The sequence below is a fragment of the Peromyscus maniculatus genome, chromosome 1, assembly GCF_049852395.1.
Source record: "Peromyscus maniculatus bairdii isolate BWxNUB_F1_BW_parent chromosome 1, HU_Pman_BW_mat_3.1, whole genome shotgun sequence".
Lineage (NCBI taxonomy): Eukaryota > Metazoa > Chordata > Mammalia > Rodentia > Cricetidae > Peromyscus > Peromyscus maniculatus.
The window spans coordinates 68,550,025-68,570,183 of record NC_134852.1 but is presented as its reverse complement, the minus strand read 5'-3'; the positions used below and the strand labels follow the sequence as shown (position 1 = coordinate 68,570,183).

The 20,159-nt window shown below is 44.5% G+C and overlaps 1 protein-coding gene and 1 long non-coding RNA gene across 5 annotated transcripts in view; both read right to left on the bottom strand.

Moving 5' to 3' along the window:
* The window catches only part of Atp10a (ATPase phospholipid transporting 10A (putative)), a 168,618-nt gene extending 158,830 nt beyond the window's left edge, over positions 1-9,788 (bottom strand). Inside the window, exons 1-2 of one of the 4 annotated variants that reach the window (XM_076543967.1) lie at positions 9,727-9,788; positions 7,153-7,712 (exon numbers count right to left, since the gene is read on the bottom strand). In XM_076543967.1, coding sequence (XP_076400082.1) covers positions 7,153-7,616 — 464 coding nt within the window. In that variant the 5' untranslated portion in view covers positions 7,617-7,712; positions 9,727-9,788. Of the gene's footprint in view, positions 1-7,152; positions 7,713-9,575 lie in introns of all 4 variants that reach the window. The other 3 variants (XM_076543974.1, XM_076543969.1, XM_076543972.1) reach the window with 3 other exon arrangements.
* Positions 9,789-13,751: 3,963 nt separating this feature from the next.
* On the bottom strand, positions 13,752-19,180 carry LOC143267066 (uncharacterized). The gene is made up of 3 exons (XR_013042014.1): positions 19,046-19,180; positions 15,188-15,255; positions 13,752-13,887 (listed from the first exon to the last, which is right to left on the bottom strand). It is a non-coding gene; the product is annotated as an uncharacterized LOC143267066 (long non-coding RNA).
* Positions 19,181-20,159: the final 979 nt, after the last annotated feature.

Here is a 20,159-nt window from a genome sequence, read left to right as displayed (position 1 = left end):
TAACAGGAAAATTAATGTTAATTCGGGTAGGGTGTAGAAATGTCATAACTCAGGTAAGGTATGAGGAAGAGATGGGGCCCAAGCACCAGGGTTCCGTGTGCAGTGATGCCCATCTACTATATAGTCTACCTCAGGCACTGCTGCCCCAGGTTAGCCTATCGATACTAGCTGCCCACAGCTGAAGGGATGAGAACACTTTCTCCAGAGTGTCAGGTGATTTCAAAAGGCAGCTGAAGAGGATGGAAGTACAAAAGAAAGAGAGGCTTGGTCTGACCTTAGATAGGACCATGTTTATTCACAATGAAGGAACATTTTTTCACCCCCATGTGCAGACAGCCAAAATGCCTATGGAAAAGATGGAAGGTGGTCCCTTATCAAGGGAAGCTGGGAAATGTAGTCCTTAAGCAGGAAATTATCCTTCCTAACACTGGGAGGATAGATGAGCTAGGAGAGAGAGACCAATTTTTATTCCCATTATATAGTCTTCTGTTATCTCCCATCATTTAGTATTCCATATACATTGTAAAGTCAAGCCTGAAACAAGTAAGTCCAAACAAGTTTAAAGTAAATTTAAAGTTGTTTAGTGTAAAATAATATTCAAAATCAGATCTATTTTAAAAAGTGGTTATAAAAGATTAAATACTTGAGTAAAACAGATTAAATTTACAATGCACTTGCATGGCAGGAAACTCGCGGGTTCATGCAGTTCTCTTGGATGCAGCACAAGTTATCTTGGATGGAGCCCCATCCCACCCGAGTACATTGCTTGATAGCCCCATTACAGGACAAGGATGCATGGGAAATAAGACCTGCCAGGAGTCTGCTGCTTCTGCCTCTGGCTGCATAGGCCTGACCAGCTCTAGCTTTGTAGATCTGACAAGCTCCAGCCATGTAGGCCAAACCAGGAAAAAAATAAAAATAAAACCTCCTCCTTATCTAAAGATGAATTATTCATGTCTCATATGACAGGTGGATGGATTCTCTTGTCCAATGAAGGACCTTAGAATCTACACCCACATCCTAAATTCTCAAACTACAGACAGGCAAATAGCAATTATTCCACCCTCAGTGTCTCCCAAACTGACATATGAGGATGCTGTGAACAGGGGTTGTACCTAAGCCACCACCTGACTGGTATGGGACCTGCGTGATAGTTCAACTTGTAATGTTCAGTTCTTCCTTTTAGCTGAGGCTAATTTCAGGGACTACACCCTAACCATCCATGTTCCCTCATTAAAGGAGGATGCCAGATACTTAGTCATCACACTCACAGCTCTGGAAAGGTTTTCAGAGTATCCAAGTAGTGTCTTTGAGAGTTGGTTTTATCTGTAGAGTGATAAATGATTCAAGGAGTGCACAGGCTTTGGCAGTGATGCTTGTAGATGTTTTCTAAAAAAAATTCCAAAAGTCAATACTTGTTAAAGATCCTTTAATTTTGTTGTTTTTGCTTTACAAATTATGTCTCTTTTGAAACAGAATGAAGTTAAGAAATATGCTTACTGCTGTCAGTACGTGGTGACCTAGGGGTCACATGGACACAAGGAACAAGAGTTGGCTTTAGCCTTCCCTGTTAATTCAGTCTACACTGTAAATTATTTATTACTGATTTGACATGACTGACTGCTCTCATCTGTCATCTGTTGGCTGAGTGTATGGAATGGGAATGTAGAGATTTTTTAAAGATTCTGTTAGTAGGGTTAATTTTAGAAAACATTGTAAAATAAATCATTTACTTTTGACATGGCAGTTATTGACTTAGGTAGAAAGTTAGGGTGTTCTAGAAAAGAAACTTGAGGAAGAAAGAATACTTTTAAACTGGACATTGAAAATCATTTCTTTTTGGAGAATACAACTTAAAACTAAATTGTCTCTTTATATAGCCTGACACATAAAATATATTTACTATATAACTTTGGGACTAGATCTGACTGCTGCCAAGGATGGGATCTATGCCCTCCTCGAACAATGCTGCTGCCAGGCCAACAAATACTAACTGGTTTGAAATGGGGCCTAGAGACACAGGGACCAGAAAAAAATTCCTCTGGTTCCCTCCTACTCTGGCTCCTCCCCCTTTGTTTTCTCCCTTCTTATCCTCATGCCTAGTTTTTATCCTGCCTTTTAAATATTTTACTTCCTGAGCTATACCTGAACTATATAGAGTGACTATACTCAAACAAAATGTTTCATGTTAGCTCTCACCCTACAACCACTCCATTTATTCCTGATACATCTGCAAAAGACCTTTCAGATGCTGTGGAGAAACTCTGCCTAAAAGAGACCTTCATCCCTATTACCCTGGGCCAGATACAGTTCTTTATATTAGTCCTCTGTTTAGTCCTGGTCCCTTCCTTTGGTGCTCTATAGCTCCCTGCTACTTCTGTTAGCTAACTTTGATGCAACGATCCTGGCCATGGGACCAGTTGCTGTCACCCTGAATCAACTCTATGCCCACTTTCTCCCACCTCTGTTCCTCCCTATCCCTTCTTCCTAGGAAATCTGTTTTACTCTGTAAGCAAATCATCCTCTTATAGCCCTCTAATAATTATTTCCAAAAGTCTTATCAGGAATGCAGGACCACAATCACCTGATCTATTACAGCTGATCAAGCTAAGACTCTCCCACAACTACTACATGACCAGAGGGCACCCTCTTTATAGACCCAGAACTACTCACTCCAACAAAGACCCTCTTCATCAGAAAACACCTATGACACCTCTGTCCTGCATTTTTTATATCCTTTCATAGGAATGATCATTTCCTGCTGAAGGACTACACTTCCCAGCTTCCCTTGTAGACTACAGAAGTTATTTCTGCCCCATAAGAAAGAGGCCACCTCCCATCTTCCCCTGCAGGCACTTTGGCCATCTGCACACATGAGTGACAAGATGCCCCATTCTCTGTGAATAAACATGGTCCTACCTAAGGTCAGACAAAGGCTTGCTTTCTTTCTGACTGTGGTCTCTCTCTTCATCTGCCCCTTTTTAATAAACTAACACTGAGCACCTTCCAGACAATAGTGAAAGGGTAGGTCCTTCTGCTGCTTTACATCTCACTGTGGCACACCCAGCTCCCCCATACCTGCAGATTCTACACCCAAGGCCTCAACCAACACTGAACCAAAAGTAAAATATGTCTGTGTACCCCTTTCTTGTCCTTGTTGCCTAAACAATACAAAAGAACAGTATTTCCAATAATAGGCATCAAATCATCTGGAGTTGATTTAAAGTACCCAGGAGAATGTGTGAGGGTTTGGTGCAAGTAACTCCACACTTCACATAAGGGACTGCTTCATGCATGGTTACTGGTACCCACATAACCCCCACTGTACACTTCCTACTGTAGGTTACCATCAGCTGTACAGTGCTGGGACCCTTGTCCTGGACTCCTATCAGAACACTCTTAACGATGGTGCTACCTAGCTCAGGACTCTCAACCCCTGGCCTAGAGACAGATATTTCTCCAGCTACTGAGTGTGGCTCAGGGGAGCTTCCTAAATAGTATGTAATCCACTGGAGGATAAAAAGTATTCAGAACATAGGCAGATAATGGCTGCTTCAAATGCTTTGCCTAGGAAGCTGCACTCACAACAAGCGCCACAGAGGATCCTCAGAGCAAGGAACTCAAGAGCCTGTGACTGGGAAGCAAACCCAAAAAAGGCCATATAAAGAGTCACATGTCATTAATTCACCTGTGAGGACAGGGTCCCTCAGGCTTTGAACTCAGCTACTTGGTGACTGTGGCAGTGGGGTTACTTGAGGCCAGGAGTCATGGCCAGTCTAGGCACCAGACTGAGACTGTCCATCTCCAACAAACCAGCAAAGCTACTCTGATTGAATAAATACCTCCCTTTGTACTGTAACTGAAGCAATGGCACCTGGAATAGGCACAAGACAGGACAGACTGCCACATTTCACAGTAACCTGTGATTTGCTATGCTCACAAAGGCTCTAGCCAGACTGACCTGACAGGTCTCTTCCTGGCCTCTCCCAGTGCAGTGACCCATGAGCCAAAGCCCATGTCCATCCTCACCCCATATGCCTTATAATTCATTCCTGATCTCTCTATGTCCTGGCCAGCATATGGACCCCATCTCCACCATCCCTTACCTGCAGCACCCACCCTCACTGCACCTCTCTGGTCACATCCTTTTGGTCCTTACATGGCAACCCTAAACTCTTTGTGTGTGTGTGTGTGTGTGTGTGTGTGTGTGTGTGTGTGTGTGTGTGTGTGTGTTTCGAGCCAGAGTTCCTTTGTGTAGCCTTGGCTGTCCTAGAACTAGCCCTGTAGACCAGGCTGGCCTTGAATTCACAGCAATCTGCCTGCCTCTGCCTCCTGAGTGTTGGGATTAGAGGCATGGACCACCACCACCCAGCAAGCAATCCCAGTCTCTTTATCTGCCTTCTCTAAGAGGTAACCACTGGCAACTTCTCCTGGCAACCACTCTATAAAACAGGGTCAGGAGCCCAGCCTTGGGCCTTTCTTGGGGACGGGGCTTACCAGTAGCCCTGGATGGAACCCAGCTTCAGCCTCCTTTCACCCCAAGGGGCTGATAACACCAATCCCAGGCTTCTGAGAATGGAAGAATTTGACCTGTCTTTCCATAACAAGGTAGCAAAATGAGGCATAAGGTTAACTGCCCTTCTCATAGTTGGGAATTGATAAAAAAAAATGCTGGCAATGGCTGCACTGGGATGATGACAAGGTCAGAGAGGGAGATGAGAGATGGGGTGAGACCCCCACACACAACCATCATCTCTCTCGAGCCCACTAACTACCCAGAGGCCCTCCCTGGTGGAAGGGCTATTCATTCCAAGGGAAACTATTCAAGAGAGACAGGGAGTACTGGGAACATCATAGGCCTCTCTGGAGGCTGTACTAGACACTCAGGAACAAACTGGAATCCTAAAACTTAGGTGGATGTGGTTTTGCAGTGTCAGATCCCCGCCTCAGTTTTTTTTTTTTTCCCCGTCCATCAGACAGGGCTGCTTTCGAGGTCCAAATGACAAATTGGCAGCACTTTGTCAACTAAGGATAAACTATTTCCTAAAGCTTAAGTATTTCTGAAAAGGAAGCTACTGGGATGATAAAGGCTGGGTGGAAGTGGGAAGTCGATGTACACCGACTCAGAGACTTGTTAGAGCCCTGACTCATATGTGCAGAGGACAGACACATGGTTGCCTGGAGCTGGAGACACTGAGAGCTTTTGTATAAAGGATTCCCCACTCCCTTGCTAAAGCTTCTGGTGAGCAGGACTCAGGAAATTCCACAGCCCTTGCCACCCACGAAACCATGTCTGGTAACTGGCCAACGAGCACCTCTCCAGGGGTGTTACTCAAATGTGGGCCATCACATAAGAGTCACCTTTTTGCTATTTCACACTCATTCCTGGGCCTCTTCCCAGACCTGCTGAGTCTAACACATTTGATATCTGATACTTTAACAAACTCCCCAGTGGTTCTTATAAAAAGTTGGAGAAGCACAAGCATAGAAATATGAGAAACCTGTTTGCACCCCAGCACCACTCTGCAGTAGGTGCAAGTTACTTAACTTCTCTGAACCTCAACCACTGCCCAGGCAGTCAAAAGATTCAAATCAGCCTAGACAACATGGCAAGAACCTTATCAAAACCAAAAATCAAAACTCAAGTGTAGAGAAAAAGATTCCCTGTCTTTCTTTCTTTCTTTCTTTCTTTCTTTCTTTCTTTCTTTCTTTCTTTCTTTTTTTTTTTTTTTTTATACAGGGTTCTCTGTGTAGCTTTGTGCCTTTCCTGGAACTCGCTTTGGAGACCAGGCTGGCCTTGAACTCACAGAGATCCGCCTGCCTCTGCCTCCTGAGTGCTGGGATTAAAGGCGTGTGCCACCACCGCCCGGCTGATTCCCTGTCTTCTAAGTTATCCCAAAAGACAGGTTCAACAATATCACCCATATGTGTGGGGCACAATTTGCAACTGAAAGGCAGGGGCTTCTTAGGGTGCCTTCAGGCATGGTGGAAGCAGAGCATAGAGAATGTCAACCAACTAGGAGGTCATGTCCAACAAGGTGAGCCAGAGGAAAATGATGAACTAAGCTTTAGAAGGAACTACGACATCACTTTCCTCAGGGTTGCCCCGCTGCTAAGTAGAGTGCTCCAAGATCATCTACCTCTATGTAGACTTCCAGGTGGGGGATAAAAGGAGAAAGGAGCACCAGGAAACCCTGGCTTCCATCCTAGCCTTAGGGTTCTCAGAGCAGAAGAGTAGCAGACTCCCATTGGAAGGTAACTCTCTGTCACCAACCTGGAAGCATCTCAGTTCCCCAAGACCTCTTTTCATCTGGAATCAAAATTCTTATTAAGATAACTGGCCACAGCCTGGTGGGGGTGGCACATGCTTTTAATCCCAGTATTGAGGAGGCAGAGGCAGGGGGCTCTCTAAGTTAGAGGCCAGCCTGGTCTAAAGAGTTGCAGGACAGCCAGGGCTACACAGGGAAAGAAGACTGACCTGTGTGGTGGCTCATGGCTGTTAAGCCCAGCACTGAGGTAGGAAGATCATCACCAGCTAAGTAAAAGGCGAGGTTACACAGAGACCTATCTCAGAAACACTGGGGAGAAGGAGAGGAGGTAGACAAGAAAGGAAAAGAGAGAGGAGGGAGAGGAGCCGGAGGGGCAGTTTCAGGGGGCCAGGAGACTAAGAAATGGTACCCAGTTTGTGGCCGGATCACGGTTCACATAAGTGGATGGACTGTTGTTTGTGCCCCTGCCCTTCAGTCTGATCTGTGCCAGGTGTATCAGAACTTTCCTTCCCAAGACAACTCTTATCTAAGACCGAGCTATCATTCCTGTGTGTTAAATGCCATGGTGGCTGGCCAAGGGCTGAGGCCAGAACTTCAGATGATCATGTCCAGGCATAAGGTAGGAACACTTGGGGATGAGACTGCCCAGGTGCTGCCAGATGCCAACCATGGGTTTGTTCTGGCTTAGAAACTAAGTTGGAGTGCTAGTTTGGGACAGGGCCCACCGCGTGGCCCCCTGCATCTAGGGCGCTGAGGCACCTTTGAGGTTGAAAGACTTCACAGGACCCCGGCTGCTCCACGGGCCACCCTGGCCTCGTGCGCATTACACACAGCACCAACTTCCCCAGAGGCGCTTGACCCCAAGTGGACCAGTGAGGCTCACCTGCTGAAGACAAGGCAGCCCAGGTGGTTGATTTCGTGGTCCGATCGGTGGCGGCTATAGTCCTCCCACAGGTCCTTGATGGCTGTGACCGCCAGGATAAAGAGAACAGGCGCCAGTGCCAGGCCCGGCTGGAAGGCGTTCACCGCTGGCACAAAGTTGAGCAGAGCGATGAAGACGAAGTACACGTTGGCCAGGCGGTGGAACTGCTCGAAGAGGTTCTTGGGCAAGAAGGACAGCAGAGTGTACTTGGTGGTCTTGAGACGGTTGTCGGCCAGGTGCTGGGTGCAGCCGCGTATTAGCAGCCGCCCCCCCTTGGGGGCTCCGGCCGCCGGGTCCTCTGTGCCCAGGGGAGGCAGCAAGTTGGAGCGCACCGTGCGCGTCCGGTCCTCCCAGCGCCTTCGTCGAGAACGCCGCCGCCGTCTCGGGGGTGCATGCTCCTCGGCCGCCGCGGGCTCCCGCTCCATGGCCGCGTGTCGCCGCGCCCGGCTCCTCTGCTGCTCGCGCCAGCCTCCTAGGTGATCATCGCCCGCCGCCCGGGCGCGGTGGCGCGGGCTCCCCTCCTGCGGGACGCACAGAGACCGCGGTCAGCGTGCCCCGCCCCGCCCAGCCCGCGCGCCCCGTCCAGGCTTCGAGGTCTGCAGTCCCAGCCGGGCGGGAGGGAGCGGGCGGGCCCGGCACTCTGCCCCTCGCAGTCCCCTCCCGCCACCCGGGCGGCCTGGGGCGGTTTCCGCCGAGGTGGCTCCTGCGCCCCGCCCTAGCTCAGCGCCCAGATTCAGATTGGGCGGATAGCGGGAAACAAAAAGAGCCCGCGCTGGAAACTTTAGAAAGCTTTACTTTCGTTTCCCTTGAAGCATCAGTTCAGTCCCAGAGGTTTTGCTAACCCACTCTGAGGAGAGGGAGACTTCTGGATTGAGGAGACACGATGCCCCATCCCCTCCTCGCGCGCTCTGCCTTGGAGCAGGCAGACTTGATTCTGGACCAGGAAATTGTGTCTGGAGAGCTAGTTTAGGCACCTCCTCGAGTCTGGGACTCGGAGTTAAACTCCAGAGGAGTCCCAGGCATACCAATTTTCCAGCTTTCAAATTCTATTTTGAAGAGAGCTTTGGCGCCTAAAAACTCTCCATGAAGTCACTATTCCTGCCCTTTTACAAAATTCCCTCCTCTACTATCCAGCCCGCACCTACTTTCGGATATAATTTTTTTGTGAATCAAACATTTTCTTTTTCTAGAAACACCATCAGCTTTCTTTACTCCCCAAATAAGGATCATTTTCTTTTTTCTTCGAAGACAGGAAGATTATAATGTACAGTTGAAGAGTCATTTGAGTCATTGTTTCCCTGCCTGGTGGACAAGGTCTGAGATCCCCTAGGGCAACTCTGAGGTGTGTGCTTTGATCTAGAGAATTAGAAAGAGACTGAGCAGTGAGGGAGGCTGGTGAGTAGCTGAGAAAATGTGAGCAAAGGACTCCTTTCCTAGTGATGCAAGAGAGGAGTTTGGATATGTAAATACTGGGAGACTGGAGTTGACTTTGAGAGGAGTTGGGAAGTACCCTATCCGTGAAGTAAGGAGCCACAGCTTCCACTCTATGTGACTCTCTTTGCAGATACGGAGATGAGAAATAGTGATATTAGAGAATTGTGGTCTGGAGGGAGGGGGAGGGGCATGGCTGGGGGACTAAAGGAAAAGTAACTTTGGGGCACTCTGTGTCCAGATTTGAGGCCCTTAACCTCTTCCTGTGACAGGCTAGCCCCTCCTTTCTGCATTGATCCATTGTATCATCGGCCTCAGCATTTGCTGGCCCTGGGTGCTTCCGCTGAGTATCTGCTGACCCTTCCCTGCCCTGGCTTTGCTCAATCTTCTCCTATCCCTCTCTTTGGAAGATCCCCACTTTGTGCTCTCTGATTTACATCCTCCTCAGCTGTAGGAGGGTCTCATCCTTGCCATAATCCACACTATTCACTAGAATCCAGCATAAGAAAAATAAAGCAACAGATAACGCCCCCCCCCCAAAAATCGCTGCCATCAAATACCCCCACCCCCAATTCCGGTAAGAGGTTCAACTTTAAGGGTGAAAAGAAAAGATCAGAAAAACATTGGGCTAAAGTGTCTGCATTCCCCCAAAAAGACCTCTTACAGTATAGACCAGTAGCATTCTAAGCTAGGGATTAGCAGCAAATGAGTGAGCAGACACCTTTATCTGGTTTCCAGTCCTTAATCCTATGGCTTTGTTTTCAACTTCATCTAACTTAATGGTATTTCAAGGCCCGCCTGTTCCCCCCCATTCCTTGGCTGTCTCTTGTCTCTAGAGGTATTCCAGGACTGCCCCCAAAGCCTTCAGGATGGTTTACCACCTCCCAAAGACCTTGCTTCACCCAGTTCACACTGTAAAGCAGTTACTTGAGCACTTCATCCCATGTCCTTACCCTGGAACTCCTAGGAATCCCCCGTTGCTCTCAAAGTCAAATGCTAACTCTTCAGACAAAGGTCCCTTGAGGCCCTAGGGGAACTGGCACCAGCTGGTTTGACTCTGTCCCTTCTAGTCCCTGCCCACCCCAGGGTGAGAGGTCTCCTTACCCTTCTCAGAACAGACTGTGTCCCTCCTGTCTACATTCCATGCTAACGTTCCAAGATTCTGTGAGTCATACTGCCCCACCAGTCTGGAATCTTCTCTCCCATGCTCTTCACCAATCCAAGTTCAGTATTTCCAGTTGGGCTTGGCTCATCTCATCTCTCAGAAGTTCTGCACACACACACACACACACACACACACACACACACACACACACACACACACACACACACACGGGTTTTGTAGGACTTCTGAGTTTAGATGTTGCCCACTAGACTAATTCTTAGATTCTAGCCTGCCTAGACAGACTGTGCTTGCACCCATATGGCTGAACTTTTAATGACATCAGGCTGCTGGGGCCTGGGCAGATCACTGGAACCATCTTGTTCAGCAAGCCTCTTTTCAACACTGGCACTGTCTCTCTGCATTGTTGTAGGCGGCAGAAGGGAAAAGAAAAACTGTCCAGGTCAACAAACACACATCCTAGTAGAAAGAGAAGGCAACCAACAAGAAATCCTGAGAACCTCCCAAGAGTCATAGGTGGAACCCTGCAGGGGTTATGAAGAGCTGAGAGAGGGGGGTCAACAGGGGATTAAACCTGGAGGAGGCAAAATGTGTGGAAGATTGAGCAGAGGAGAATGACTGGTCTGCACAAAAGCCCCAAAGCGGGACAGCTCTGGAAGTAAGCTCTAAACAGGTAGGGCTCTGCCTGTCTTTCATTCAGAAGCCCACTGTCCTTCCCCAACCCCCAGCCTGTGATAGAGTCAGTGAGACTACTCTAGGGATACGACCATATCCCAGTGTAGTGATCCCTGCAAAGATGACATGGACATGCTGGGGCAAAGGGCACAGGACAGGTGAGTGTACAGCTACCACCTCTGTGGATGTAAGTCAGGAGGCTTTCTAACAACCCCGAATATAGGCCTGAGGCTATGAGCCATGCAGACATCAAGTTTAGGTGGCCACAAGAGTCTAGGTTCAGCATAGAGACCTGCATGTCTAGAGCTAAGTGAGGGAGCAGAAACATGAGGTTACATAGGCATACAAATCCTAGTGAGAATTTTGACTTTTATACTGAATGCAAAGGGAATCCTGATGTAGGTGTTGAGCTCTGAGGAATCATGGAATTGGACTTAGGTTTTCAAATTTTCCATTTGCTGTGTGAATCGAGGGCCAGAGTAGAAGCAAGGGAGGCAGTATATATAAGATGCCACTGCAATGCACAGAGGGAACAGTGGCTTAGGCCGGTGGTTATGTTGAGGGCAAAGGGGGCTACTTAGAGCCAGATGATTTACTATTAGTTAGGACATAAAGGAAAGACCTGCATATGGCCAAACAGTTGAAAATGGACCTGCCATCTGCTGATGTGGCAGGTTGGGGCTATTGTGGTGTTCGAATCCACTGGGAAAGACCAAAGACTTAGAATCAATTCAAATTAGATTAAATGAATTTATTTTTACTGCTAGCAGAAGCACGACATCCTTAGAGCCAAACATGCTGTGCGGAAGGGGGTTAAAGGAAGAATTTGTGAAGGTGGATATCAAATTGTTTTACTCCCCCATTGTTTCTCTTTCCCATTATACAGCTAGGAAAGGTCACTTCATCCCAGTCCTGTAGCAATAAGGGAGTTTACAAAAGCAAAACACAAATGGTTAAATAGCTCACAGCAGCATCACCATTATCCTATTCTTCTCTCTCTTGCAGGCCACTAGGATCTTACCAGGGCAAGGGTCAATGGCTCTTGAGGTACCATATTAAGCTTCTTTAGCCATCACACTGGGAATTATGTATAAATGGTTACACAGGTCTGAGCACTCTAGGGGAGGTGTCTGTAATGGCTGGGATAGAGCAGTTTATTTCTGACCAGGCAATAACATAGTGCCATCAGGTTAGGGCTGGTTGTCACATTCCCACAGGGCAAGGCCACAGGAACAGAAGTGGACAGGAAGGGCAAAGTCAAGGAGGACAGTTAGCCAGTCCATGTGCAAGAAAGAGTGGGAGAGGGCAGAGGTGTCAGCATGCAAGGCTTCCCGCCCTTTGTAAGGGACAGGGGCCATCTCTGTATTTGCTGCAGTCATACAGAAGCCATGGATTCCCCAAGACAGAAGGATGGGACAAGAGGACCTGATTTTTCCTTTTAATAGAAATAGGATGGAATCTAAGCACAGTGGGATCAGGAAAAGCAGTAAATTTCAATTTGGTTTGGAAGTATACCAGCCTGTCCCTGTCAACAGATTTTTGCATTCAAGGATTCAACTAATCAAAGCTAGAAAATATTTGGGGGAAAGTGTATTTGCATTGAACATGTACAGGTATTTTTCTTGGCTATTATTCTCTGAACAATATAGTCTAACTATTTATACAGCATTTCAACTATATTGGGTATTAGAAAAAATCTAAGGATGATTTAGCATATGGGAGTGTGCATAGATTATAAGTAACTACTAAACAATTTCGAATATGAGGGATTTGAGCATCTGTGGCTTTGGTATCTGCATAAAGGTGGACAGATCCTCAAACTAGTATCCCACAGATAGGGAAAGATGACCATGTATTATAGAGTTAAGTTAGCAAAGATCTTTTTATAAACACAGGTTTGTTTTTTTGTTTTTTCCCAATCGGTCCCTTGAGCAAGCTCAAAATTTGAGAAAGTAGGCCTGTGCTATTCTGGGGCAGCTGGGAAAATAATGAGGCCACTGAGTTGCAGCATCCTGAAAAGGCATGGCCAGTATCCAAGCTGGAGAATTACAGGTAGTTTCTCTCCAAACTAGCTTCATATTAGTGTTACCCAATGAGCTTCGACTATTGCCCTATTACCTTTTGAGGCTCACTACTAGAGCAATTAGTCACACGAGCCTGCTGGCACAAATGCCGTGTTTCTTAAAGACATCTTGGGTGATTGTCATGAGCTGCAAGGATTAGTCACTTCTGCTCTGTATCTGTGGTGAGCATGACCCTGCACTGCAGTCAAATCACCAGGTTCTCAAGAACACCTGACAGCATAGAAGAAACTCGTGCAAGCGAGCTTTTCCTCCTTATCAGCAACACTGACAAGAAAAGGAACAAATGAGGAACAGTAGAAATGTTTGTAAGTGTCTGGGTCGCTAAGTTCCTTGCCTCTTATAAGCAGTTGGAATCAGGGCAGATAATTTTTCTATCTCTGCAAACAGTTCATGACATGAACTAGCAATGCTTATTGTATGATTGGTGATGTAGTCCTTAGCATGGTGGTTCTCAACCTTCGTAACCCTGTGACCCTTTAATACAGTTCCTCATGTTTGGAAACCCCAACCATAAAATTATTTTTGTTGTTACTTCATAACTGTAATTTTGCTACTGTTGTGAATCATAATGTGAATGTATTTGTGTTTTCCAATGGTCTTAGGCAAACCCTGTGAAAGGGTCACTCACCCCTGCCTCCCCTCAAAAAGGGACTGAGACCCACAGTTTGAGAAAGACTGCCTTACTATCTTCGCCTCTGATAGATAGAGTGAATGTAGAAACTCCCCAAACAGTTCGAGAAGCTCATCCTTCAATTGCTGTTCCTCAGGAACCGTTTCTGTGAGGAACAGAGGTCACACACCCATAAGCTCTGCACTTCAGAGGCAGCAGCAGGAGGATTTCAAGTTGGAGGGCAGGAGAAGGCATGGTAGTACATGCCTGAAATCCCTGCACTAAATGGACATAGAGGAAGCAGCAAGCAGTTCAAGGCCAGCTTGGGCTAATTGGCAATTTGTAGCAAGTTCAAGACTTATACTGTGAGACCCTATCTTTAAACACTGAAAACAATCCCAGCACTTAGGAGGCAGAGCGGGTGGATCTCTGTGAGTTCAAGGCCAGCCTGGTCTACAAAGCAAGTTCCAGGAAAGGTGCAAAACTGCACAGAGAAACCCTGTCTCGAAAAACAAAAACAAACAAACAAAAAACACTCAAAACAAGTAAAAAAGAAAGGAATGAAGAAAGAAAGAAAAGAAGAGAAAAGAGAATAGGGTTGGAAACCGGGTCTCAAACAAATTACATGGACAAACCTTCCAAAATCCCCAGAGAAACAAAACCAGTAGAATACATCAGAATATTTGAAAAGACTGAAGTGAACCAGAACAGGACTCCGAAGGTTGAGATGATGATGCTTCATCCACAAACTAGGGAGCCAGAGAAGCAAAGCTCTGCAGACAAAGAACAAATAAGGGTAAATGAGCAACAATTATTTAGAAACAGGAAAGTAACGTTATAGTTCATTGACAAAAACTAAGAACCTAAGCCGGGCGGTGGTGGCGCACGCCTTTAATCCCAGCACTCCGGAGGCAGAGCCAGGCGGATCTCTGTGAGTTCGAGGCCAGCCTGGGCTACCAAGTGAGTCCCAGGAAAGGCGCAAAGCTACACAGAGAAAACCTGTCTCGAAAAACCAAAAAAAAAAAAACAAAAACCTAAGAACCTAACTGATACTGAATGCTTGAAAGAATATGAGTTAGAAGGACTCTTAAACGCTGCTGCTGGGAGTGTAAATTGCTGGAACTACCTGGCTACTATTTGATATAGTTCATTCGAAAATTAAATTCTCAAAACTCATTATCCTCATTCCTAAGAAAATGTACAAAGGAACTTTACACATAAATAAAACATTCATAAGTGGTGCATTTTATTCATAAAGATGATGTGGTTAATGTATTCACAAAATAAAAAAAAAAACCTGCACAGCTAAAATTAACTAGGGCTACAGGCAGCAACATGAAAGAATCTTTTTTTTTTTTTTTTTTTTTTTTTTGGTTTTTCAAGACAGGGTTTCTCTGTGTAGCTTTGCGCCTTTCCTCATCTTGCTCTGTAGACCAGGCTGGCCTCGAACTCACAATGATCCGTCTGCCTCTGCCTTCTGAGTGCTGGGAATAAAGGCATGCGCCACCACTGCCCGGCAGCATGAAAGAATCTTGAAACCCAACATCAGATGAAAACAATTCTCAAAAGCCTACATGCAGGGCACTACTGTTTTAGAGATCACAGATATTGCTAGCAATACTAAGAAGAATATTGTTATTCATATGTGATCATTTCTCATGACCTATAAAGTGTGCTTACTGTAGAATAGAACCACTGCACTCTTGGGCACTTATCCTAGATTAATTAAAACTTACACACATAAAGCATAATAGTTCTATTCATGGTAGTCAGAAACTAGAAACAGATCAAATACCTCCAACGGGCTAATGGACAGCAAATCCTAGTGTATGCATGCCATGGAATTAACTAGCCAGCTATAAAATCAAGCTATTGTTGCACACAGCTTGGATGGGTCTCAAGAGAAGGATACTGAGTGAAGAAAAACCATCTCTAGAGGCAACCCGTTGTGTAATCTCATTAATATTTCATTCTTGAGACAACAAATAGTAAAGATTAGAGTAACATGCTGATTGCCAGTGATTATGGAGATGGGTAGGATGGACCCGTCTGCGGTTATACAAAGATACTTACTTTAAAGCATCCTTGTGATAGAGCTGTTCTGTATTTAATTGTAAGAACTGGGGTGCTGTTCCAGGAATCTATATATGACAAATTTACAAAACACAAACATATGGGTGAATGGTGACATCTAAATAAAGCTGATAGATTTCATTAGTTATCACTTAAATATATATTTATATTTTATAAATATTGTGTAAAGTTACATTTAATACAGTTACATTAAATGTGGTTCCAAGTAAAAGGAAAGAATATCTCCCTGAGGAACATCTCTGGATCTTAAAGAATAAATTTTAAAAAAGAAAAAAAGAGGAAAGAAATAATAGGTTATGCCATTAGGAAACTGACCATTTCAAGAGGAAAGTAAATAAATCATTACTCTGCATTTCAGATGTATTTGTTATTGAAATGTGAGTTTTTAAATTTTTATTTTTTATTTATGTGTGTGGTATGTGTGTGTATGTCTGTCTGTGTGTGTGACAGTGTGTGTGCCTATGTGTTTCTGCGTGTCTGTGTATGGATATGTATACATGTGTGGAAATAGCCTTGGAAACTAGAAGAGAGAATCAGATCCCCTGGAGCTGGAGTTGTTGGCAGCTGTGAGCTGCCTGATACAGATTCTGGGAACTGAATTCCGTTGTCCTCTTTGTGAGCAGCAAACACTTAACCGTGAGCTATTGCTCTTCCCCGCCCCCCCTTTCTAAGAAAGGGTTGACCTGGAACAACTCAGGACAGTTTCTGCCTGTGCATCCTATGTTGGTGGATTACAAGAATCCTCTACCACATTCAACTCTCTTTAAAATGAAAAATATCAAGAAAATGTATGCCATCTCAATTTGTAATTTTAAAATTTACCGTTGTTCATACTCATTTGCATGGTACAGTGGTGTTTTCATAAAGCATATATTGCTTGCTACTGATACACTGCCCCCCTCCTAACTTCCCTTTGATGCTGGTGCTTCATACTGGCCTCTTTCTTTCTCTAGAAGCTTCATTTTGACTTTCCTGTCATACATACAGATTTTATTTTATGTATCTATACAACATGTAAGAATCACAAACAAGAGAAAGCACTGAATATTTGTCTTTCTGAGACTGGCATGAGTCACTTAATGTAATGGTCTCCAGTTGCACCCATTTTGCTGCAAATGACATAATGTCTTCCTTCTTTATGGCTGAAAGCTTCTCTTATAAGCCATTTTTTCTTTACCCATTTCTCTGTTGTTTGGTTTCATAACACAGTTATTGTGAATAGTAGCAAACACTAGTAAACACTGATGTACACATAATCTCTCTGATCTTGACTTGAAACTTTAAGAAAATACCTAAGAGTGGTATAGCTTCGTTGTAGGGTAGATCTATCTATAGTTTGTTGAAAAACCTCCATACTGGTTTCCATGGTGACCAGACTAATTTACATTCCCTCAAGTGAGTAAATGTTCCCTTTTGTCCACATCCTTGCCAGTATTAGTTACATTTTTTTCTTAATGGCTGTCATTCTGACTGGGGTGAGAAGGCATTTCGATATAGTTTTGATTTGCATTTCTCTGTTGGCTAGTTGGGTTGAAAATTGTTCATATGTTTATAGGCCATTTATATTTCATCTTTTGAGACATTTCTGCTCGTTTCATTAACTCATTTATTTATTGGGTTATTTGATTTCTTGTTTAGCTTTTAAAACTGTAGAAATCAGAGCTCACAGAAAGCCTGGGAGGAACCGGGCTTGTTAAACAGCAGGCCTGTTTTCTTCAAAGGAAGGAAATGACTGACTCCTGGTCACCTGGAAGGCTGGAGTGGATGTTGTCTAACAACCTAGTAATCGTTTTGCTACTCTGTGAAGCCAGCCCTCCTGAATCCCTCAATATCCCGAGCATTGTTTAGGCCCTAATCCCGAGTTTAGTCTCTCAGTGAGTGGATCTGCTCTTTATGAAAGAGGTCCAATGTATTTTATATACTCCATCGACAGAATCTATCCTTATGCTAATTACAAATCCTTCCTCCTCAGACCTTGCCCCGAGCACTGCTTATCAGTCAGTAGAACTCGTTGTAAAGGTCATGGATGCATTGCTACTTTGCTGGGGAGTTTCTATGTAAATATGCCTAAAGCTGTGTTGTGATCATCGTTACATGGAAACCTCTTTCTGAAGTTTTACTCTGCTTAAATGTGTAAGAAGAATAAACCTTGCTGTCAGACTTGGGAAGTTTTGACACAGCGCCTACAAAATTGGTGCTGACTTGAGTTTCATTCATCACCTCACGTGGATTGTTTCCCTGCCCTTGGGGACTTGCAGGGTCCTCAAACAACAAATGATTTGCATAATCTAGATGTGAGATGTACAGCTAGCAAGGATTTTTTTCCCCACTCTGAACACTGTCTCTCCACTTGACATTAACTATTTCTTTTGCCCTACAGAGACTTTTTAATTTCAGGAGGTACAGTTTGTCTATCTTTGACCTTGTTTCTTAAATGCCAGGAGGCCTATTTGGAAAGTCATTGCCTATGCTTATCTCTTAAAGTTTTTCCCCTGCTTTTCCTCTACCAGTTTTAGTTCCTGGTCTTCCATTAAGATTTTTGGTCCATTCAGAGTTGATTTTTTTAGTGTTTGCATTAGCATATCTTTATACATAATAATGACTTTTACTATGGCATTTCATTATGACAAGTACCAGACTTGAATCCCTCCCATATAACAGACACCCAATCAGAAAATAGCTAGTTACTTACCCCCTTGCATGAGTGGGTCCATCTTGCTTGGCATGGCAGAGCTGATTTTTTTTTAAGATAAGGATCTGGTTTCATCCTTCTGCATATGAATATCCAGTTTTCTTTGCACCATTTACTGAGGATTAGGTGGTTATAGCTTTATAAATTTAAATGCGGGTCCTCTGTTCTGTCCCTTTGATGTAGTTGTCTGCTTTTGTGCCAGTTTAATATTGCTCTGTAGAATCACTTGAAATCTGTTATGATGATCCTTCCCACATTATTCTTTCTATTCAGGATCTCCTCAGTGTTCAGTTTAGTGTTTTTTGTCAACTTGACACAAGGTAGAATCATTTTGGAAGACAGAACCTCAGCTGAGAAAATGCTCCCACTAGATTGGTCTATGGGGCGTTTTCTTGATTAATAGTTGATGTGGGTGGGACCATCCCACATTATGTCATGCCACCCCTGGGCAGGTAGTCCTGAGGTGTATAAAAAAGCAGACTGAGCAAGCCAATAGGTGTGAGCTGGTAAACAACATCCCTCCTCCATGGCTTCTGCTTCAGTTCTTGCCTTCTGATCTTGCTGTGAGTGCCTGTCCTGACTTCCCTCAGTGATGGAGTTGTATGCTGAACTAAACCCTTTCCTCCCCAAATTGTTTTTGGGAATGGTGTTTTGTCACAGCAAAAGCAACCCAAACTCATCTTCAAGACACCTACTTCCAAATAAGGTCACATTCTGAGATACTAAGGTAAGGACTTCAGGGACACAAACTTAGCTAATAAGAAGCAGCAGGCTAATTAAATGGTTTGTTGAGGAAATGCTTGCTGTAATCAGGATGTAGAAGGATAAGAGTCAAGGAGGAAGAAGGAACATGGGCTGAGGGTATAGCTCATTGGTAGAGTATGTACTTACTCTGTACAAGGTCATGGGATTGGTCCTTAGTAGCCCCTCCCATCAATCCAATGTTATAGAGTCACTGAATTCATGTTTGGATAAATAATGACTTATTTGATATGCAATACAGATAGAATATATGCTTTTTAGTGATGAACGAATTAGGGGAGGACAGTCTTTGCAGTGAGGACAGAGAAAGCCTTCTCTTCAGATTAGCCAGCCTCATTGTCATAGATAATTATGAACAAGGGGAAAAGATACACAGGAATTACCTTCAGACTCTGGGCAGAGGAGGGATGGATGGAGCAAGAACAGACTGCCTCAATTTGCTACCCGAAGGCTGTTTCAAACTGTGGCTGGAGGTACTGGAAGCAGGTCATTTGGAGCATGGTTGCTTCTAAGAGAGGCTTTGCTTGAAGTTCAGAGTTTAAGCAGATGTATTCTGAAATTCTCTCTTTCAGGAGAATCTGAAAACACAAAGAACTTGCACAAAAGGAGCTTCAGAATTCTGCATAGCATCTCCCTAAGCCTGTGGCTGCAAAGTAAGCAAGCACACGTAGGTGGACACTGTGCAAGACCTGGTACTGCGAAGCTGCACTGTAAACACAAACTCCAGGGACTTGGAACTGGTCTGAGTGCCACAGGTGCTGTGCCTCCTACCCACCTGTTGCAGCTTTCAATCCCTGGTTGAGCATCCTGAGTAATCTAAAGAGATCCCAGGTAGGGCATGGACAAAAAGCAGAGCTAGCTCCATCAGAGGAGGGGCTATTCTAGACCCACAATATTGTAGTCCGACCAGTCTGAAACAAGTCAGTCCTAACCACAGTTTAGTAACTGTGCATGCAGAGTAAAACACAGGTCTCAAAGAAAGAGAGAAGATGATTCTGCATACCAATGTCAAGTAAAGAACGATATGATACTACAAAGCCTGGTAAGTACTGTTAAGACATAACCAAACATGACAAAACACTGGAACCCAACCTCTGTAACTAGGTGTGGTAGCAGAATGGGGAGAGAAAGAGCAAAGAAGGAAGAGGAGAAAAAATAGAAAGAGGAGGAGAAGGAGAAGGAACAGGTGTGGGAAATTGTCAACCTATATGACTCAAGTTTAAAATGAGAGGACAGGGGATTTTTAAGTAACTACTATAAGCATATTAAAATGTAGGGAAAACTATGGTCTCAGTGAATTTAAAATAAAGTATATCTGCAAGAAAATAGAAACTATGAAAAAATGCAAATGGAGATTTTTAAAGCTGAAGAGAATTATGCAGTAAATGAAAATGTTACTTGGGTGAGTTGAACAGGAGATTAAAAATGATGAGAGACTATCAGTAAACAAAGAGATGGATATATATTATCAGGACTGGGTACATAACTCAGCAGGAG